This window comes from Mirounga leonina, unplaced genomic scaffold (assembly GCF_011800145.1).
Source record: "Mirounga leonina isolate KUSES-001 unplaced genomic scaffold, KU_Mleo_1.0 Mir_127, whole genome shotgun sequence".
In the NCBI taxonomy this organism is placed as follows: Eukaryota; Metazoa; Chordata; class Mammalia; order Carnivora; family Phocidae; genus Mirounga; species Mirounga leonina.
Window position 1 is genome coordinate 30001275 of NW_023270316.1, and position 17681 is coordinate 30018955.

At 33.4% G+C, this 17681-nt stretch overlaps 1 protein-coding gene across 6 annotated transcripts in view; it reads left to right on the forward strand.

The window, feature by feature from the left end:
* MYCBP2 (MYC binding protein 2) overlaps positions 1–17681 on the forward strand; it is a 271010-nt gene that overhangs the window by 64128 nt on the left and 189201 nt on the right. For 5 of the 6 annotated variants that reach the window (XM_035003215.1, XM_035003216.1, XM_035003219.1 and 2 more), the window contains exons 6-14: positions 2276–2518; positions 2745–2816; positions 4243–4339; positions 8259–8332; positions 8468–8606; positions 10193–10269; positions 11163–11367; positions 12813–12977; positions 15477–15635. In XM_035003215.1, coding sequence (XP_034859106.1) covers positions 2276–2518; positions 2745–2816; positions 4243–4339; positions 8259–8332; positions 8468–8606; positions 10193–10269; positions 11163–11367; positions 12813–12977; positions 15477–15635 — 1231 coding nt within the window. Of the gene's footprint in view, positions 1–2275; positions 2519–2744; positions 2817–4242; positions 4340–8258; positions 8333–8467; positions 8607–10192; positions 10270–11162; positions 11427–12812; positions 12978–15476; positions 15636–17681 lie in introns of those variants that run through there. The other variant, XM_035003220.1, reaches the window with a different exon arrangement.

Sequence of the window (17681 nt, forward strand, 5' to 3'; positions counted from 1 at the left end):
TAGCAACAATAAAATCAGTAGAAGAGTTAGAAGATCAGGTTGAAGCAGTGTCCAAAAAATAGAAGAGAGAAAACAGGTGATATAAAATAAAACTGGAGGATTTAACCAGGAAATCTAATACCTAATAGGTATTCAAGCAGAGAGAAGGAAATTAAAAATCTTACAAGGAAAATTCCTGTCCCCTGAAGATACACATGTTCAGACTGACAGAACACACACTGAGTGCCCAGCATTCATTATGAAAAAAGACCCACACCAAGATAGAGCTTTGCATATCAGACCGCTGTTAATTAACAGACAATAAAGCTTCCAGAGAGCAAAGACCGATTATGTAACAAAGGTCAAGCATAATGGCATCTGGCGACTTCTCAAAAGCAGCACTGGCATAAAAGATAACAGTGTGTTCCACGTTCTGAGAAAACCATGTCCACTACATGTAGCTCAGCTGGCAGTCATGTTTGAGGGATGATGAAGATGCTTTGCCACATGCAAGATATGGAATAATTTTAACTTCTATGCCTGCCTCTTCCTTAGTCTAGGTCAGAGCAGGGTTTCATGAGGGGTGTTGTCAAGCGGGAAAAGCAGAAATGATGTGTTTGTGACTTTATTGAGAGGAGCATGGGGAACACTTAGGAGTAGGTATAGAGCAAACTTAGCAAATGCAAAAATAGGGCAATTGTTGACTTAACCAAAAAAAGAAAAATTACACAAGAGGGAAATGTATGTTAAACACTTTGGTTCATGAACCATGATTACACAGTCATAGTGAATGACCTTTGAATACTAATGTAACCAGAAATTATTATAATAGCTCAATTTTGAGGATTTGGGATGGAGTAGGGGCATCATCGTTCATAATAGACACCAACAGAGAAAGTATCTGAAACAAAAAAATTAACAATGGAAGCTTTGGCATCTTATATGGAAATGTGGATAATGATTCTAGATAAAACACCTGTAAGTTTAATATAACTGCTTCTAGGGAGAGAATTTGTAGTATTCAACTATGTATATGTTATATTTATAATTCTGTTATATGTATATTTATACTATCTATACATATAGTATAAATTATTTTGGGTGAGTCAGAGGCCTTAGAACTGGAAGGGAAGGAGAATGTATCTGTGAACAGTGGGTCACTTATCCCTGTGAAAGCTCTTCCCTCTACAGAATGCTGCCCAATAGAAATATAATGTAGTCTACATGTATAATTAAAAATTTTTATTAACCACATTAACAAGGTAAAATGAAGCAGGTGTGGTTAATTATGTATTTTAATGATGTATTTCACTCAGTATATCCAAAAAATTTATTTCAACGTGTAATCAATGTAATATTATTATTAAGATTCTGTATTCTTGTTTTTATACTAAGTCTTCAAAATCTAGTGTGTATTTTGTATTTAGAGCACTAACCACATTTCAAGAGCTCAGTGGTCACATGTGGCTAATGGCTGCCATGTTGGACAATGGCTGAGTCATGCCCTAGGGTCTGGCTATGTTGTTGGATGTGGTAAAAGAGAGACAAAAGATGAGGAACAGAATTTCCTCTGCTAGCAGAATGCTGGTCCCATGCTGGTGACTGTTGACGACTCAGTTACAGTGCCAGGTATTTGGCAGGTCTTTGATAAATATTGATATCCAATGATAAATGAAGGTTGAATGAATACACAATTAACACAAATGAGTTTTCATATCATGGAATATTGTTGATGTTGATGGGCATTAGTAATAATGGAGAAGCAAAGTGGAAGAGAAACATTGGAAATTTTGTTTCATCTGTAGAAGCCATACCGCACCATTCTCTTCAGCTTAAATTTGTGCTTTGTTATCAGGAAGGTTATTAATAATTATGCATATCCTACAAAAGATTTTTTGGCTTGTGTGTATTCTAATCCAACATAATTTTATTTATATCCAGTGTTCATACTTTTTACTAATCTAGTATGTTTCCATCCGCAAAGCTTGAAATCATAGGCAGTACTGGTTATTGGGTGTCTTGGAGAAAGATGCATATTTCAGTGTTTTCAGCCAGAAATGCAAGTTAATATTCTTTGAATTTGACACTTTTATCTTGGGCTGCTTGAGATTTGCTTCTTATAGATAAACGTCTACTTAATAGTTTTTACTGATGTGCCAAACCATGATCATTATGAACAGTTTATTTTCTCATAAATGATGATTGATGATGTATCACTGAAGTATCTTTATTTTGTCTGTTTTGTGTTTGCGACATTTAAAAATACCTATTTATTTATTTTTTGTCTTTTAAATAGGTGCCAACGATACTAAATTCCCTACAGAGAAGTGTACAGGCAGTATTGGTGGGAAAAATCCAAATTCAGGACTGGTTTAGCAATGGCATTAAGAAAGCAGCTTTAATGCACAAGTGGCCATTAAAAGAAATATCCGTTGATGAAGATGATCAATGTCTACTTCAGAATGATGGATTTTTTCTTTATCTGTTATGCAAGGATGGATTATACAAAATAGGCTCTGGATACAGTGGAACAGTTAGGGTAATGTGATTCCTTATAGTTCTTAATTATAGCAGAAGTTATGTCCATCCTGAAATGTGTTTTGTTTTCAGCTTCATTTTTAGAGTACTATTTAATTTTGATGTAATAATATTTCTTTGAAAGTCATGATGGAAACATAAGTATTAAATGTCATCCATTTGTGTTATTTTTCATTGATTATTAATTATGAAACTGTTGATGGGCTAACTTTTTTGTTACTTTGCAGGGCCATATATATAATTCTACATCTCGCATCAGAAACAGAAAAGAAAAAAAGTCTTGGTTAGGGTATGCTCAGGTAAGAGAATATCCATAATAAACCAAACTTTTCTTTCCTGTCTTTTAGAACATGTGGCTTGTACTTGTTTGATCAATAAATAACGTCACTTCTGTTTAAACAGATATGGTGTATTTTTAATAATATGGCTAATAACAATGATACAGTGTAATATAAAGAACATTGGCTTAGAATTCATAAGAGGTTTACTTTTAGTTCTGGCCCTGATCCTTACTAGCTGTGTGACTTTGGACACCTCAGTTAACTTATTTGATCCTCTGTTATTTAGCTATAAAATGGGCATAAAAATGTCTTCCGTTGGAATTCTTGTTTGAGTGGATCTCTAGATAAGAATCAGAGACCACCACTACCATTAGCAAACATGAATTGGGAATGTATCTGTGTGACCTGAGTCCAAATTAGAGCTTCTTGCCACTAGACCCTTCATTTTAAGTCTAAATCAGTACCTCCGGGGAACAGTGTGTGGCCTGCCCAGTGAACAGCTACCTACATGGAGGATCATGCAAAGTATCACCAAAGAGAAAAGAGCTAGGCCTGTGTTGCTTTCTTAATGCTCTGATCTCATCACCTGACTAATGTGACCAAATGGGTGTCAGCAATCAGATACCTTACTGCACCTCCCATGGAGAGAAGCAGATGAAGGATGGACAAAGGGCCAGGTTTATTTCCATACTGTCCCTTCCTGAGAGGTAAAGTCCAAGCTCCCTTGTGGAAGGATATAGAATAAAGATATCCCTACATACCTGTATTGCCCAGCTCACAGCTTATTGTCATCATCAAATGATAAAAGATATTTGAAAGCATTTTGAAAATTAAAGAGATTGTTGATACGAAAAATAATTCTGCTATATCAACTATTGGGAAGATTCTGAAATTAAATTTTATACGTCTAATTACTCAGTGATTGTCTCTTAAAAGTTAACCTGGTTCAAAACGTCTCATCAAATTTTTATTTGCCACTATAGTATTTTATGTAAGAAATAAGGACATGGTAATATGTTCAGTGGCATATCATTCCATCTAAAACTGCTACCCTATTCGTTTCTAAATATTAACCAAAATATTTTAGCTATTTTTCCTTAAAACATTTGTTAAAATAACAGTGGTCATTTCTCTTATTTACTTGGCAAGTGATAAAATAATTTGAACAAAATGTCTATGCTGTCCTGGGTGGTGTATCTAATGTAGGTATCTGAGAATGTAATAGGTTAAATTGACACCCAGTAGTGTACAGTTCCTCCTCTTACTAAAGCATACCCATGTTCTTATATTTTTAATCTTAAATCTGTTTTAGTTATCAATATTGACATATTACCATACCTCAAAAAACTATACAGACAGACCTGTATGACTACTTTTTCTGCTAAGTAGCTACTGAAAGAAATATTTTAACACATAACACAGCAAAATTTTTTATTGTTTTCAGGGTTATTTATTGTATAGAGATGTTAATAACCACAGCATGACAGCCATAAGAATAAGCCCTGAAACACTGGAACAAGATGGTACAGTAATGTTACCAGGTATGTTACTCAACTAGTCATTTGTTTTCTTCACAGGTGATTTTAAGAGATGTGTATGTTAGGCCATTTGGACACATAAAAAGTGATTAGCCAGGAATAGTGCTTGCTTACAAATAGGCTGAAAAAAATCTTGACATACAAAATATTTTATAGTCTATATGAAGTTAATGCATGTGAGGAAAACAGACATTGGCAATATTGTATAAAGTGTTTTAATATTTGTTTTCCAATCACTGGCCATCTACAGCCTGATCCCCTACCCTCACCCCACCAAGATAGTTTCAGCTGCTGAATTAGGGGGTGTGAGGTTACTTTGTTGCTCCTAATAATAGGATGACTCTGGCTCTCATATAACTTGGTATGAAGAACTCTCTATTAATTTTTATTTTTTCTTTAACAACAGTGCACTTTAGGTTTTCCTCTTTTTTATAAAGAGTTTTCAGACACAGATTTTAAATGGATTAGGAATTTTTTTTAATTCCATCATTTATACTTTTTAATACTACTCTGATAAGGCACTTTGGACACAATTCATTTGTTTGAATTTTGAGGTTGCACATACATATTTATCACTTAATTCACTGTATTTATCACTTAAATCATTGTCTTAAGTTCTGGGGCAGTAGATCTTAAATTTTGTGGAACACTGGGCAGATGCATAATACATTATCCCTTATAAGGTCCTTGAATTTGTAAATACCTTTAATGCATAATGTAGGAGTTTGCGTATATTAAAATCTTAAATGTTTAATGTGTGTATCAATAATTTCATGGAAAGCAGCAGTATTACTTCTAAGTACTTGACCATCTGAAAATGATTGAGAACTACTTCTGAAGAATACATTGGGAAGGATAATTGCTCCTAAGCTGGTTGTTAATTTTTAAAATATTCTTATGACTTCATCAAACATTTATTCGAACATTGCTATGCATATATATATACCTTAACATGACACCATGTTAAGGTAAATGCCACATTTATGTGTGTTTCACAAAAAAAGCTACTTTGGAAAACAGATAACTTATTAAAGCCATTTTGTAAATAACTGTTTTCAGATACACCTGTAGGTTTTTGTTTTGTTTTGTTTTGTTTTAAATCACCACAAGTCCTGGATGAACCATGTCTCTGGTGATGATGGTGATGATAATGATAATTTTAAAATAATTACTTGCATCCCCATATATATGTATATACACACACATATATACTTATATTAAAAATAATCACATTTATTGTATAAGTATCATATAAGCAAAAAAAAAATCAAAACTAATTGTAACTCCACTTCCCATATATAAACACTGTTAGCATATTGGTAAATATCCTGTCTTTTTTCTATGTATGAATGGACAGTGTTATAAAAAAGAGGTCGTATGCTGTCTAATGCTTTTTTAACCTATCCCTTTCACTTAATATTCTGAATATATTTCCAGACCATTAAATAGTCCCTCACAATATCATTTTAATATTAAAAAGTACATTTCATTGATTAATATATTGGAATGGAAGTTCCTTCCAATTTTTTACCATATAAATTACACTGTAATGAGCATCCCTGTCACTCTTTGTGCATGTTATTTTAGAATAATGTCCTGGAAGAAAAATTCTTAAATACACTACCCCTCCCAACAGATGAATACTAATATAAAGATGTACTTTGAGAAATGCTGATCAATTAATAAAGATTGTGACTGAGAAGATCATTTGAAAATGGCCTCCCTGTAGCTGTTTTATTTATTCCAACATGATAAAAAATGACTTGCTAATGTTTTTGTTCAGTTTAAATCACTCTACATCATTTAACATGAAATGCAACTTTTAACAGTACAAGTGTGGTTTTCTGTGTTTGATAAATACGTACCATATTCAAGGTGAAGAATGAACCAAACTTTGGGAGGACAGTCCTGTGCCGTGTGTCTTCCTAACTGGCAGATATTTTCCTGAAGATGCTGTCTTGTAACATTACATGCTGGATAAAGAAAGGATAAGGAGAAGATCTTTTTGAAATCATGCAGCAGGAAGACCTGCCCTCAAGCCTGAGGAAGCCTATCATCATTTTTCCATTTCTTTGATCTGGACTGCAGTTTCTTCAATAGCACGTTTTTTCCCCTAGCTGGGGGCAACTTGTTAGTTTTCACATCCAGAAGCAGCAGAAATAAATTGTCAGGTTCATAGATGATAATGAATATGCCATATTTAAAATTGACACAAATCTGGTAATTCCTTGAGCTTCGTGTTCTAACCTGTCTTAGATTCTAACTTATAAATGAGTTATTTTCAACCTAGCATTGAAGAACTTAGAACACTTTTTTTTCTGTTGTCATTTTAGCCTTTATATGTTGGCATATCTTTTATATTGTACCCTTATGTCATTTACTCTCCATGCCTGGTGACAGATTGCCTCAGATCATGAGAATTTTTGCCAATCTTCTTGCGCCGCTTCACTTCCTCACCCCTGCATTTATCTGAAATTATAATGAGTTTTTCTTCTTTGCTTTTTAGTTTAAAATCTTACTGCTTAGAGCTTGAGAAGCATCTTTCTTGCGCCTCTTTGTATTCTGTACAGTGGACTAGGAACTCTTTCTTTCGATTTCTCCTCTCTTTGATTACCAAGTCTCTTGGGCTACCAGTGGGCCTTGTCTCCCAGTTTCTATTTCCAGTTTGTGATCACTGAATTCTCTATTTGGTAAGGGTCTGCCTGTGTTTTGCATATTTATAATAAGGAAGTATGCTAGTATGAAGCTCCTGGGCAAAGATATGGAGTAATCCAGCTTATTTGGGTGGGCTCCATTACTGCATTCCAAAACCAGAATTTTATGTTTTGTTGATTCAGGTGCAAATAGAAATGAAGTATTATTTTTTGTGTGTGTTGTAATTAATGGAGACATTCATCCTAGTTCTCTGCAGTTATTTTGGGAAGTGTGTGTGCTCTTATATTTGCTTGCTGAATATTTGTTTTTCCAAAAGGATACAGTTTATACTTAGATGTTGATTTTGCTTGTAGTTTCATGTTATTTAGTAGCAGTCACTAACACGTGTCCCAGTGGTCCTTCTGTAATACTGGTATCCCTTGTTACAATGGCACTTGTGCATTATTTTGATCAGAGTATATATGCACTGTTCCACAGAGATATGTACAGTATTGACAAAGCACATTATTCCAGCCAAAATATGTGAGCGCTTTCAGAGAGAGGAAATACATAAGCTTAGATGTGTTTGTTCTATGAAGCAGATGACCATTTAAAAATGTATAGCATGCTATGGGGCTCCTGGCTGGCTTGATCAGTAGAGCATGGGACTGTTGATATTGGGGTCATGAGTTCAAGCCCCATGTTGCGCCCTGAGCTTACTTAAAACACACACACACACAAATGTATAGCATGTAAAATTCTAAAAATGCTGGGAATAACTATTAAACTTCTAAGTGGAAACTGCATAACCAGTTCTGTTTAATAAAGCAAGGGATATCTGTAATTGGATACCATAGACCTCAAATGCAGAAGCTTTTAGGTCTATCTGTATTTTTCTGTGACACTAATGACTGTGATGTATGTCAGAGGGTAGAGTGTTGCTACATTGCATGTGATTGTATTGAAATGATTATAACCAATATTATAGTTTGTTCATCATGATGCATGTTTATTATCAGACTACATCTAATACTAATTCATTTTGAAATTAGGTGGGCTTTCAGGTCCTTGATTATGGAAGATTTATAAGTAAGCACAAAATGTAATAAGTAATAATAGTTGAATTATTTAGTTTCTGCTAATTTGTAATTCTTTATTAAAAAGCACAGTATCCCTTTAAGTTTAAGTTTACCCTTATTGCGTGGAGAACTTCAACAGAGGTGTGAAGTCATTTTGTGAGCTGTTTATTTATATTGTAATATAATTACCTTTTCCTCTTTTTGTACAGACTGCCACACTGAAGGTCAAAATATTTTATTCACTGATGGAGAGTATATTAATCAGATAGCTGCCTCAAGAGATGTAAGTGCTCGAATCATGAAGAGCTGTGTAAATGGAGTCCTTTTTCCATAAATTATTTGATCCTAATTAGACAGTAGAAAGCCTTGAGAGACCAATTTATACAACATACTACTCTGAATGTTTTGTTTCTTTTAGGATGGCTTTGTTGTCAGAATATTTGCCACAAGCACTGAACCTGTGCTACAACAAGAATTACAACTTAAACTGGCCAGAAAATGTTTGCATGCCTGTGGTATCTCACTATTTGACCTGGAAAAGGACTTGCATATTATAAGTAAGATAGTCAAACAAGCCTTTCTCCCATATTTAAGTTTTCAGATTCTTTATTCTTTTGAAAACTCATATTGTGTTTTGAGCAGTAGTATTTTGGTGGTTACTTTGCTATTATTATAAAGCAGCTTATGAATTAATATGTATAAGTGGCTAGAAAATAAGACCTTTAAACAGAGTGTGCTATATGAACACCATTTTAAGGAAATGACTAATAATCTTCCCTTTTTCATTTTAATTAGAGCAAATGAAAATAAACTTAATCTGATAAGAATTATAGATAACATTTAGGGACATCATTAATTGTTATGTTCTATCTTTATTCAGTTATTTAAAATTTTGAAAACTTGTAAATATTACTACATTAATAAACATAGTTCTCTCATTGAAACCTTTGATTGTTACTTGAAAAGATTTTCAACATAGCCATAGAATGCTCTCATAGATTGTGAAAATGGTAATTGGCCTAACAAACTGATTAATAATCTTTCATTTGGATACAGAAATAGAGACAACCACACAGAGTATTTCTCAGTTTTAGTATATGTACTCTTGCAGGGTCATAGTAGTAATTAGGATCCTTAGTTCCCGTGAGACTCTCAATTTTGGTTTGCCATGGTGTTCCAGGTTTAATGGTGCCATTTTTAGCTTGTGGGATTCTTTGCAAGACCCACTTTTTTGACTGTTACCTCATTAAATTTAATAAACTTGACATGAGTGGTTTATTTTGCATATTTTAATTATGTAGTGTTTTTGTAATTCTTCACAGAAAAGTACTGAAATTACAGTTTTTAAATTTAAAAAGCCCATAAACTAATTAGTAGTTTGTATAATTAGACAGTCATAAAATATGTCATATATAATTATTTACTCAATAGTTTTACAGTTTGAAAATGTGCATAAGGGTCTTTCTGTGTATGCACACATAGTATTCAGATTCATGGAGTAGCTACATGAAATGTTCTTCTGTGGAAAAACATGGAACAAAAAATCTGATATACCTTAATTCAAATATCTGCATGGTATTGTCCAAGTCCAAATGAATCTATATCTGGACTAACTTCATCAAGCTTTATATTTCTTCATTCGTAAACCAGGCAGTATGGTTGTGAAGATCAGACAGGATAAGGTTCACGCACTCTGTAATGCCTGATGCCTAATAATGCTCAATAAAAGTTCATTCATTCATTCATTCATTCATTCATTCATTCAAGGAATATTGCTGACATGGATTTAAAATTTTTTTATATTTAAAAAATTAACTTGGCACTAGTTTGAAACAAATTAAAAAGCTTATGGTAACTTTATTTTTCCTTGGAGTAGTGTATCTATTGTTAATTTTTTTTTTCTCCAATTTAGGCATATGACATTTCATCGTCCTTGTTTTTTCTTTTAATTGAAGTGTAGTCGACACACAATGTTACATTAGTTTCAGTTGTGCAACATAGTGATTCAACATAGTGATTGTTAGCCTTGTTTTTGAAGGGTATTAATTGAGATGACTTTTTAATCACTCAAAATAGTGTGAAATTATGATTTACATTATTCATATTAAAAATATAGTAGTATTTATTAGTCTTGTATTATCAGGTACAGGATTTGATGAGGAGTCAGCAATTCTTGGTGCAGGACGAGAGTTTGCACTAATGAAAACAGCAAGTGGAAAGGTAAATTACTCTTTAGGATCAAAAATGACCATTTTGTGCTTTATGAGATAGTCAATTGGTATAATCAATTGATTAGTTTACATAGTTCACATGTTTAAACATAATATTTAAATTTTTGATTTTAAATTATTATTTTAATATGGTGAACTTTTATTCATGTTGAAATAGTATAAAAGAAAGTTGTGACATATAAGAGTATAAAACTATTTTATAAACTTTTTAAAATGTTCCATTCCTACAAATGTTTATTTTAATTATGGAGCTTTTTGTAATTTTTTGAGTTGGAATGAATTCACATTTTGAGTTCATTTTGATGAACACGTTTATTGCAAATTTCTGTAAATGTGCAGAAATACAGAGACTACAAGTTGAGGGAAATAGGAGCAAGTATAATTAAGTCACAGATTGTAGAGGTCAATCTATAGAGATGGAAGTTTTTTTATCTAATGGGTGTGAGGTTAAAGTAAGGTAATTAAAAGAATTTTGAAAATTAAAATTACTAGGCAATTATGGTATATTTGTATGTAGATTTTTTTTACATTGGGAAAAATAGTTGAGAATTTTATCAGATTCCTACTGTTGTGAGATTAGAGTATATTTGTGAAGTATATTTATTCATATCCATTCAGGAGACTTATAATGAAAGATTAAACCTGAGTAGATATGAAAAAACTATTAAGAACTGCATCTTTGTGAAAAATATGTATATTTCTCTCCTGCTGATCTCACAGAAGTTGAATAGTGTAAAAACAGTTTGGTTTCAGGTTATTTTTGTTTTTCAGTAAGATATGGAAGTTTTTTTTTTTCTCATGTGAAGCATGGTACACGCCTCCAAAAGGTACTATAATTCTCTCTCTCTCTGTCTTTCTCTCTTTTTTTTATATATATACAAGATATATTATACTGGCAAGTACCAGAGTCTTGGAATCAAGCAAGGTGGTCCTTCAGCAGGAAAATGGGTTGAGCTACCAATTACAAAATCGCCAAAGATTGTACACTTTTCAGTTGGTCACGATGGCTCTCATGCCCTTTTAGTTGCAGAAGATGGAAGCATATTCTTTACAGGATCTGCTAGTAAAGGAGAAGATGGAGAGTCAAGTAAGTTGACTGATCAACTGGACATTCAGCAAAAATATTGTGGAACTCATTAACATGAGGTATATCAATTTCAATAGCACTAACCTCACCAAATTAATAGAGGATTTTACATTGGGGCATAATCAACTGATTATGTGGTGCTGTACTATTCATTAAAGAATTGTAAGTGCTGATTTTGTTCTAGAGTTCATCTTCATGAATAAAAAAAATTTATGCTTTATGGTTACACTGCTGTTCATCTGTTTTGTTCATTGGTGTTATTTTAAAAAACTTATTTATTACAATCTGTTATTTTAGGTAACCCAAAATTTTATAAGGAATATATGTTTCAGAAGGCAGTAAACCTCATGTAACCTGTGTAATAGTGTTAGTTATGGCTCACTGTTCTTTTTATTATTTTTCTGTAATGAAATCATTCCTAAGCAGTGAAAACATAAACAATTTTGTTTGTCTCTGCTCTTTCCTATACTTCTGTTCAGTTTTTCTCAAAGTGTCATTTTTTTTCTTTTTGTAACCTCTCATATACTTTATATGTTTTAGCACAGTGGAGTAGCATCTTACGAGGATTAGGTTTGAAGTCAACATCTAATGTAAAAATCATGTGTACATAAAAGTTACTTGGAAAAAGATCCCCATAAAGTGTATTGCCATATTTGAGAAACTTCAGCACTGCCAGGTTTTCCTTCTAGCATTTGGAGGACATTGTTCTTTCTTTGAGCACCAGATAGTGTAGTTAACGTATATATATATATATGGATCATGTTATATGAAAAAACATAATGGTATTTTTAAGTCCCAGAATTGTTCCCAGCACAACAATGTGTTTTTATTCTGAAAGGCATCAAGAACTGGGGTTGACTGAAAGAAGATTGATATTTCCCATCTTTTGCTCATATCAGGGATTTAGTTTTTGAGAGCAGAGGCTAATTGGATCATCATCCACATTTAACTTTATTTACTCTTTCTCCATATATATTTCCCCTTCTTAGACAATTTCACTGACCAGGTGTAGCTGCTTAAATATGTGTTGAATGGATGAGGAACTGATTTAGCTTTCTAGGATCTAGCATAAGAATACATGTGAGGTAGCGTTTGAGAGAAAATCATATATGTGATAAAGGAATGTTGTTAATAATATAAATAGCAAATCTAGAGATTGGGCTCCCCAGAAGCCAGAAGTTTGGTAGAAAATTGGTGTTTCTCATTGGAAATTTCAGTGTGTAACAAAGAAAAGGATCTGATAGTGATAGCCTAAGTATTAATTAACCAGATGAGGCTTGCAGGTTGACTCATTTTAATTGACATGTTGGGAAGCCCAGGCCTTTGTGAAAATAAATGAAGTGTATCATAAATGCATATATTTTTTCCTTGGGCTTTTACAGAAACCATTATTTTTATTTATACATAGATGCCTTAATTTTATTTGTTTTATGTTGTTTTTTAAGCTAAGAGCAGACGGCAATCAAAACCCTATAAACCTAAAAAGATAATTAAGATGGAAGGAAAGATTGTGGTGTATACAGCCTGCAATAACGGAAGTAGTTCTGTTATTTCTAAGGATGGAGAGCTATACATGTTTGGGAAAGATGCCATTTACTCTGACAGTTCAAGTAAGTTCAACTTAAACACATTTCACTTATGCAAAGAAAGTCTAGTACTAGAAATTATATATTGGAAAGATAGGTGTAGAAAATTAACATTGTAGCATGGTTTCTCTAAATTTTTCACATTCTTTCCAAATACATTTTGTGATTACTTCCTGTCTTATTGCTGGGAACAATGTGACTAGTTCCATGCAGAGCTCATCACAGAGCGTGGCTAGTGCGGCTCTACTTTAGCTATTACTTTGTCTGGAAAGCTTTCCCTAGACTCAGTTCAGATGCTCTTGTGACATGTTCTTGGTAGTACCCTTGGGAAATGATTTCCATAACATAACTGACTGATAATTGATGAATTATCCATCTCTCCCATTAGATAGTTAGGGAGGGACTCTCTTTCTTATTTACTGTTGTATCCCCATTTCCCAACACAGTGTCTTATACATGGTAGGGTCGTAAGAATTACTTGTTAAGCAACTCAGTGACTGATAAACCAAAAGTGTAATGAGTGGATATGTGGGATAGGACTAGCCAAATGAAGAGTTTTGTATTTATAAGCTCTCATCTCAAAAACTTGTTATATTTGGTTACTAGATTTTCTTTCTAGCACTTAAGAAATGAGTATGATTGTGACAGCCCAGTTGGTAGGATTTTATATTTGGTAAATATGTAAAGCTGTGAATTTCTTGTGAAAAGGAAAACAGAATTAATGAAATTTATGGTTGGAAGTTTAAGTGATTGTCTCACTTCTGGGGAAATGACATATATTACACATTTCTAGCAATTATTAAGTTGAACTATACTCAGTTGATATGTGAATTAGCTTAATGTGGTAATATTTAGATCCTCAGTTGGCCTCAACTGTCAGTCAGAATTTGGGAGTGGGCTCATTAAAAATAATGTTCAATATAGCTGTTGCTTGTTAAGATCTTGTTGCCTAGCACTGAAGAAAACTTGTGCATTTATTCAGTATGTGTTTATTGAGAACTGACAGTGTGCCACAGCTTGGTGGACCAGGCAGACATGGTCCCTCTCTTTTTGAGGCTCTGAGAGACGATTGGGCATTTTACAGCTTAAGTATTAGAGAGGTGTGTTTTAATGGTTATGGATATAGACCCAGATCCCAAAACTGCCACTTTTTAGTTGGCTAATAACTGGCTTAAATTCCTTAACTTTTCAGAGATTACTTTCATTTTTTTTTTTTCCATCTTCAAAAGGGAGCTTATGACAGTACCTGCTTTATATGGTTGTTATAAGATTGTAGAAGATAATGCTAATGAAATGCTTAGCACAGAGCCTGACATATGTAAGGGCCCAAGATGTGTCAGGTAGTACTGTTAATAATAATAAATAATATTGCTAAATATACATGTATTTTTCAAATAAACTAAGTAGTAAAAATGGGAGTTTTTAAGCTAAAAAGACCTAAGTAATACAGGGTGGAAGAGAAGGTCACCTTAGGAAAGTGGTATCTGAGAAAATAATGTGGAATGGTTTTTCCCAAAGTGTGATACAAGAATTATATTATTTGTAAATTAAATAAAACAAATATAATGAATCATGGAACACTACATCAAAAACCAGTGATGTACTGTATGCTGACTAACATAACATAATAAGATAAAATAAAACAAATACTTTAGTTTTTTCAAGAAGTCTTTATTTTAGTATATCTTGGAAATACTCAACAATCTTTGATATTTACTGTTGTTACTACCTGATAAGGTTAAAAATGCTTCGGTCAATTTAAAATTGATGCAAAAATATTAAGATTATATGGGTAGCACTTGGATATGGCAAATATAATGAAAGTAATATGTGAATAAGTGTTGTAGGAACTGGCTAAACTAGTTAGCTATTGGATTGTGGAAGAAAGCACTGCAGGTTAAAAAGGATTGAAAAATGCTGCTTTGGAACATCTCACAGGTTTCTACAGAAACAATGGGATTTCAGTATACTGCAGGAAGTATTTTGTTGTGTTTGTCAATCCTTTTTATTTTTTTAATTTTAATTTACATATAGTGTATTACTAGATTCAGAGGTAGAGTTCAGTGATTCATCAGTCTTACACCTAGTGCTCATTACATCACGTGCCCTCCTTCATTCCTTTTTAAGGCAAGTCAAAGTAGGTGAAGTACATGATTTATAGCCTCCTTTGTGCTTGGACCAGGAAAGTCTGAGAATTAGTGACCCTTCTGAGAATTGTTGAGAGTGTTGACATTTAAAGCAAACATTCAGGAGACGCAGACTTGAGCCAATGGCCACAGTAAAAATTTGTCCCAAGTCTGGATGATAATGTTTTAAGATTTTGGGACTTCATCACAAACTTAAAAAATTAATTTACTAATACCCTGCCAGTCTTTTGCCCACTTATTTCTCATTTTGGTGGGTTATTTTATCCCAGAAATAAAAAGTTCTGCGTTGAGGTGGTCCTTTTACAATACTGAAGATTTACTAGACTCAGTAAGGTTTTATTGTTGTTCCTTACCAAATTTGTATCTGTCCTTATAGGCTTGGTAACAGATTTGAAGGGCCATTTTGTAACTCAGGTGGCTATGGGCAAAGCTCATACTTGTGTTTTAATGAAGAATGGAGAAGTTTGGACATTTGGTGTAAATAATAAAGGACAGTGTGGACGAGACACTGGTGCCATGAACCAAGGGGGGAAAGGTAGGTGTTGGACATGTGGATATTAAATTTTGTGTCATCTTTTTTTTCATTAAGTTTTTTAGAATAACTTGGGGACTAATCTTACTCTTTTCAAAACAAGTGGCTCTTTAATATCATACTTATAAAATGGGAAAACCACTGAATTTCTTATCTTTTTGATATAACTGAAACAATTGAGTATACTTTAGACTTTTAATTTTTGAGCAAATGAACTTGAGTGTTTTTCTTTCTTTTTTCTCTTTTAAGGTTTATTTATTTAAGTTAATCTCTATATCCGACATGGGGCTCAAACTCATGACCCCAAGATCCAGAGTCACATGCTCTCTTGACTGAGCCAGCCGGGCGCCCCAATTTTTAAAAATTTTATATAAAATATGGTAACACCTCTTTGATTTAGCATTTTGAGTGACTAAATTATTCTAGAAAAGTGCATTTTTCAAACTCTTCATTATTAGTTCCTTTTACACCACACATTTTCAGTTTTACCTATTTTGGCAGCAGCCTCTCTGGGAAATATTATCTTCCTGTTTAATAGCACAGGCTGCCTGTAATTTCACCCATTCCGACAACTAAAAATGATTCTTAAGAATCCTTGGCCTTTTATGAAGAGCTAAATTATAGATGCACCTTACTGCTTTGCCCTAATACTCAGGCTATTGATAGGAAGAGGGATTTATCCTTTGTCATGCTTGTGGGTTTTTTTTTTTTTTTTTAATTTTATTTATTTATTTGAGAGAGAGAGAATGAGAGAGACAGAGAGCACATGAGAGGGGGGAGGGTCAGAGGGAGAAGCAGGTTCCTTGCTGAGCAGGGAGCCTGATGCGGGACTCGGTCCCGGGACTCCAGGATCATGACCTGAGCCGAAGGCAGTCGCTTAACCAACTGAGCCACCCAGGCGCCCCATGCTTGTGGGTTTTTTTGTTTTGGTTTTGGTTACTTCATTCTTGCTCTCAGCTCTTACTTCTGCTGCTGTCATTGCTATCCTATACCCTTCATTCCAATTGCTGGTTTTCTGTTTTAATTTTGTGTGGGCTAGAGAATAGGAAATAGAATTAAGCAATGAACTGTGTTTAAAGTACAAAAGAGGCTTGGGGCCCCTGGGTGGCTCAGCTGGTTAAGCGTCCAACTCTTTGGTTCAGGTCATGATCTCAGGGTCGTGAGATCAAGCCCCATGTCAGGCTCAGTGTGGAGTCTGCTTGAGATTCTCTCTCCCTCTCCCTCTCCTTCTGCCCTTCCCCCTGCTTGCACGCTCTCTCTCTCAAATAAATAAATAAATAAAAACTTTTAAAAAAAAAAGTACAAAAGAGTTTGAGGATTAATATTTGTATATATTAACAAAAACAAGTTTAGCTCTTTTGGGATCTTTTTGATGGCAGACTCATCTGGATATCAAGAGTTTTTAGGACCTTATTTATATGTGCATGTACTTAAGATACTTTAGTTTTTGAAAGAGCAAGTCTGTTAGAGCACATTGATTTTAAAAAAGAAGGAAGAACAGAAGAAAGAAAAGAAATGGATTACTCCAAAATGGAACTATTTTTTCTTCTTGCTAAACTAGTGAACCATAGTTTTGGATAATGCCTACTAGGCAAAAGGAGAGAAGCCGTTTAGTTTTCTATATATAATATAAATATATATTCAGATTGTTTTATTAAAGTTTTGAACTCAACAGAATTGTTTCCTTATTATTGTAAAACTCTTGTGAAAACTTATCATACATTTATACCTATGTTCTAGATTATTACTGTAAATTTTGTAATAACCAAAATAAAGTTGTTAAAAGATTTTTTACTTAATAAAAAAATCATACCTCCTCTGCTAGTAAGTAATGAATTAGGAAACAGAGAAGAAGTGTAAGACATGTAATGAATACAGATTGTAGAGTCATAAAGAACATAAAAGGATTTTTTAATTTTAAATTTTAGAAAAACAAAGAAAAGTACAGAAAATTAAATTATAATATGAAAAAATTGTGTATCACATGCCTTATTTTTCAGTAAAAATAAATTGTGGATAAGGTGCAGGTGTCCTGTATTCTCCTTCCAA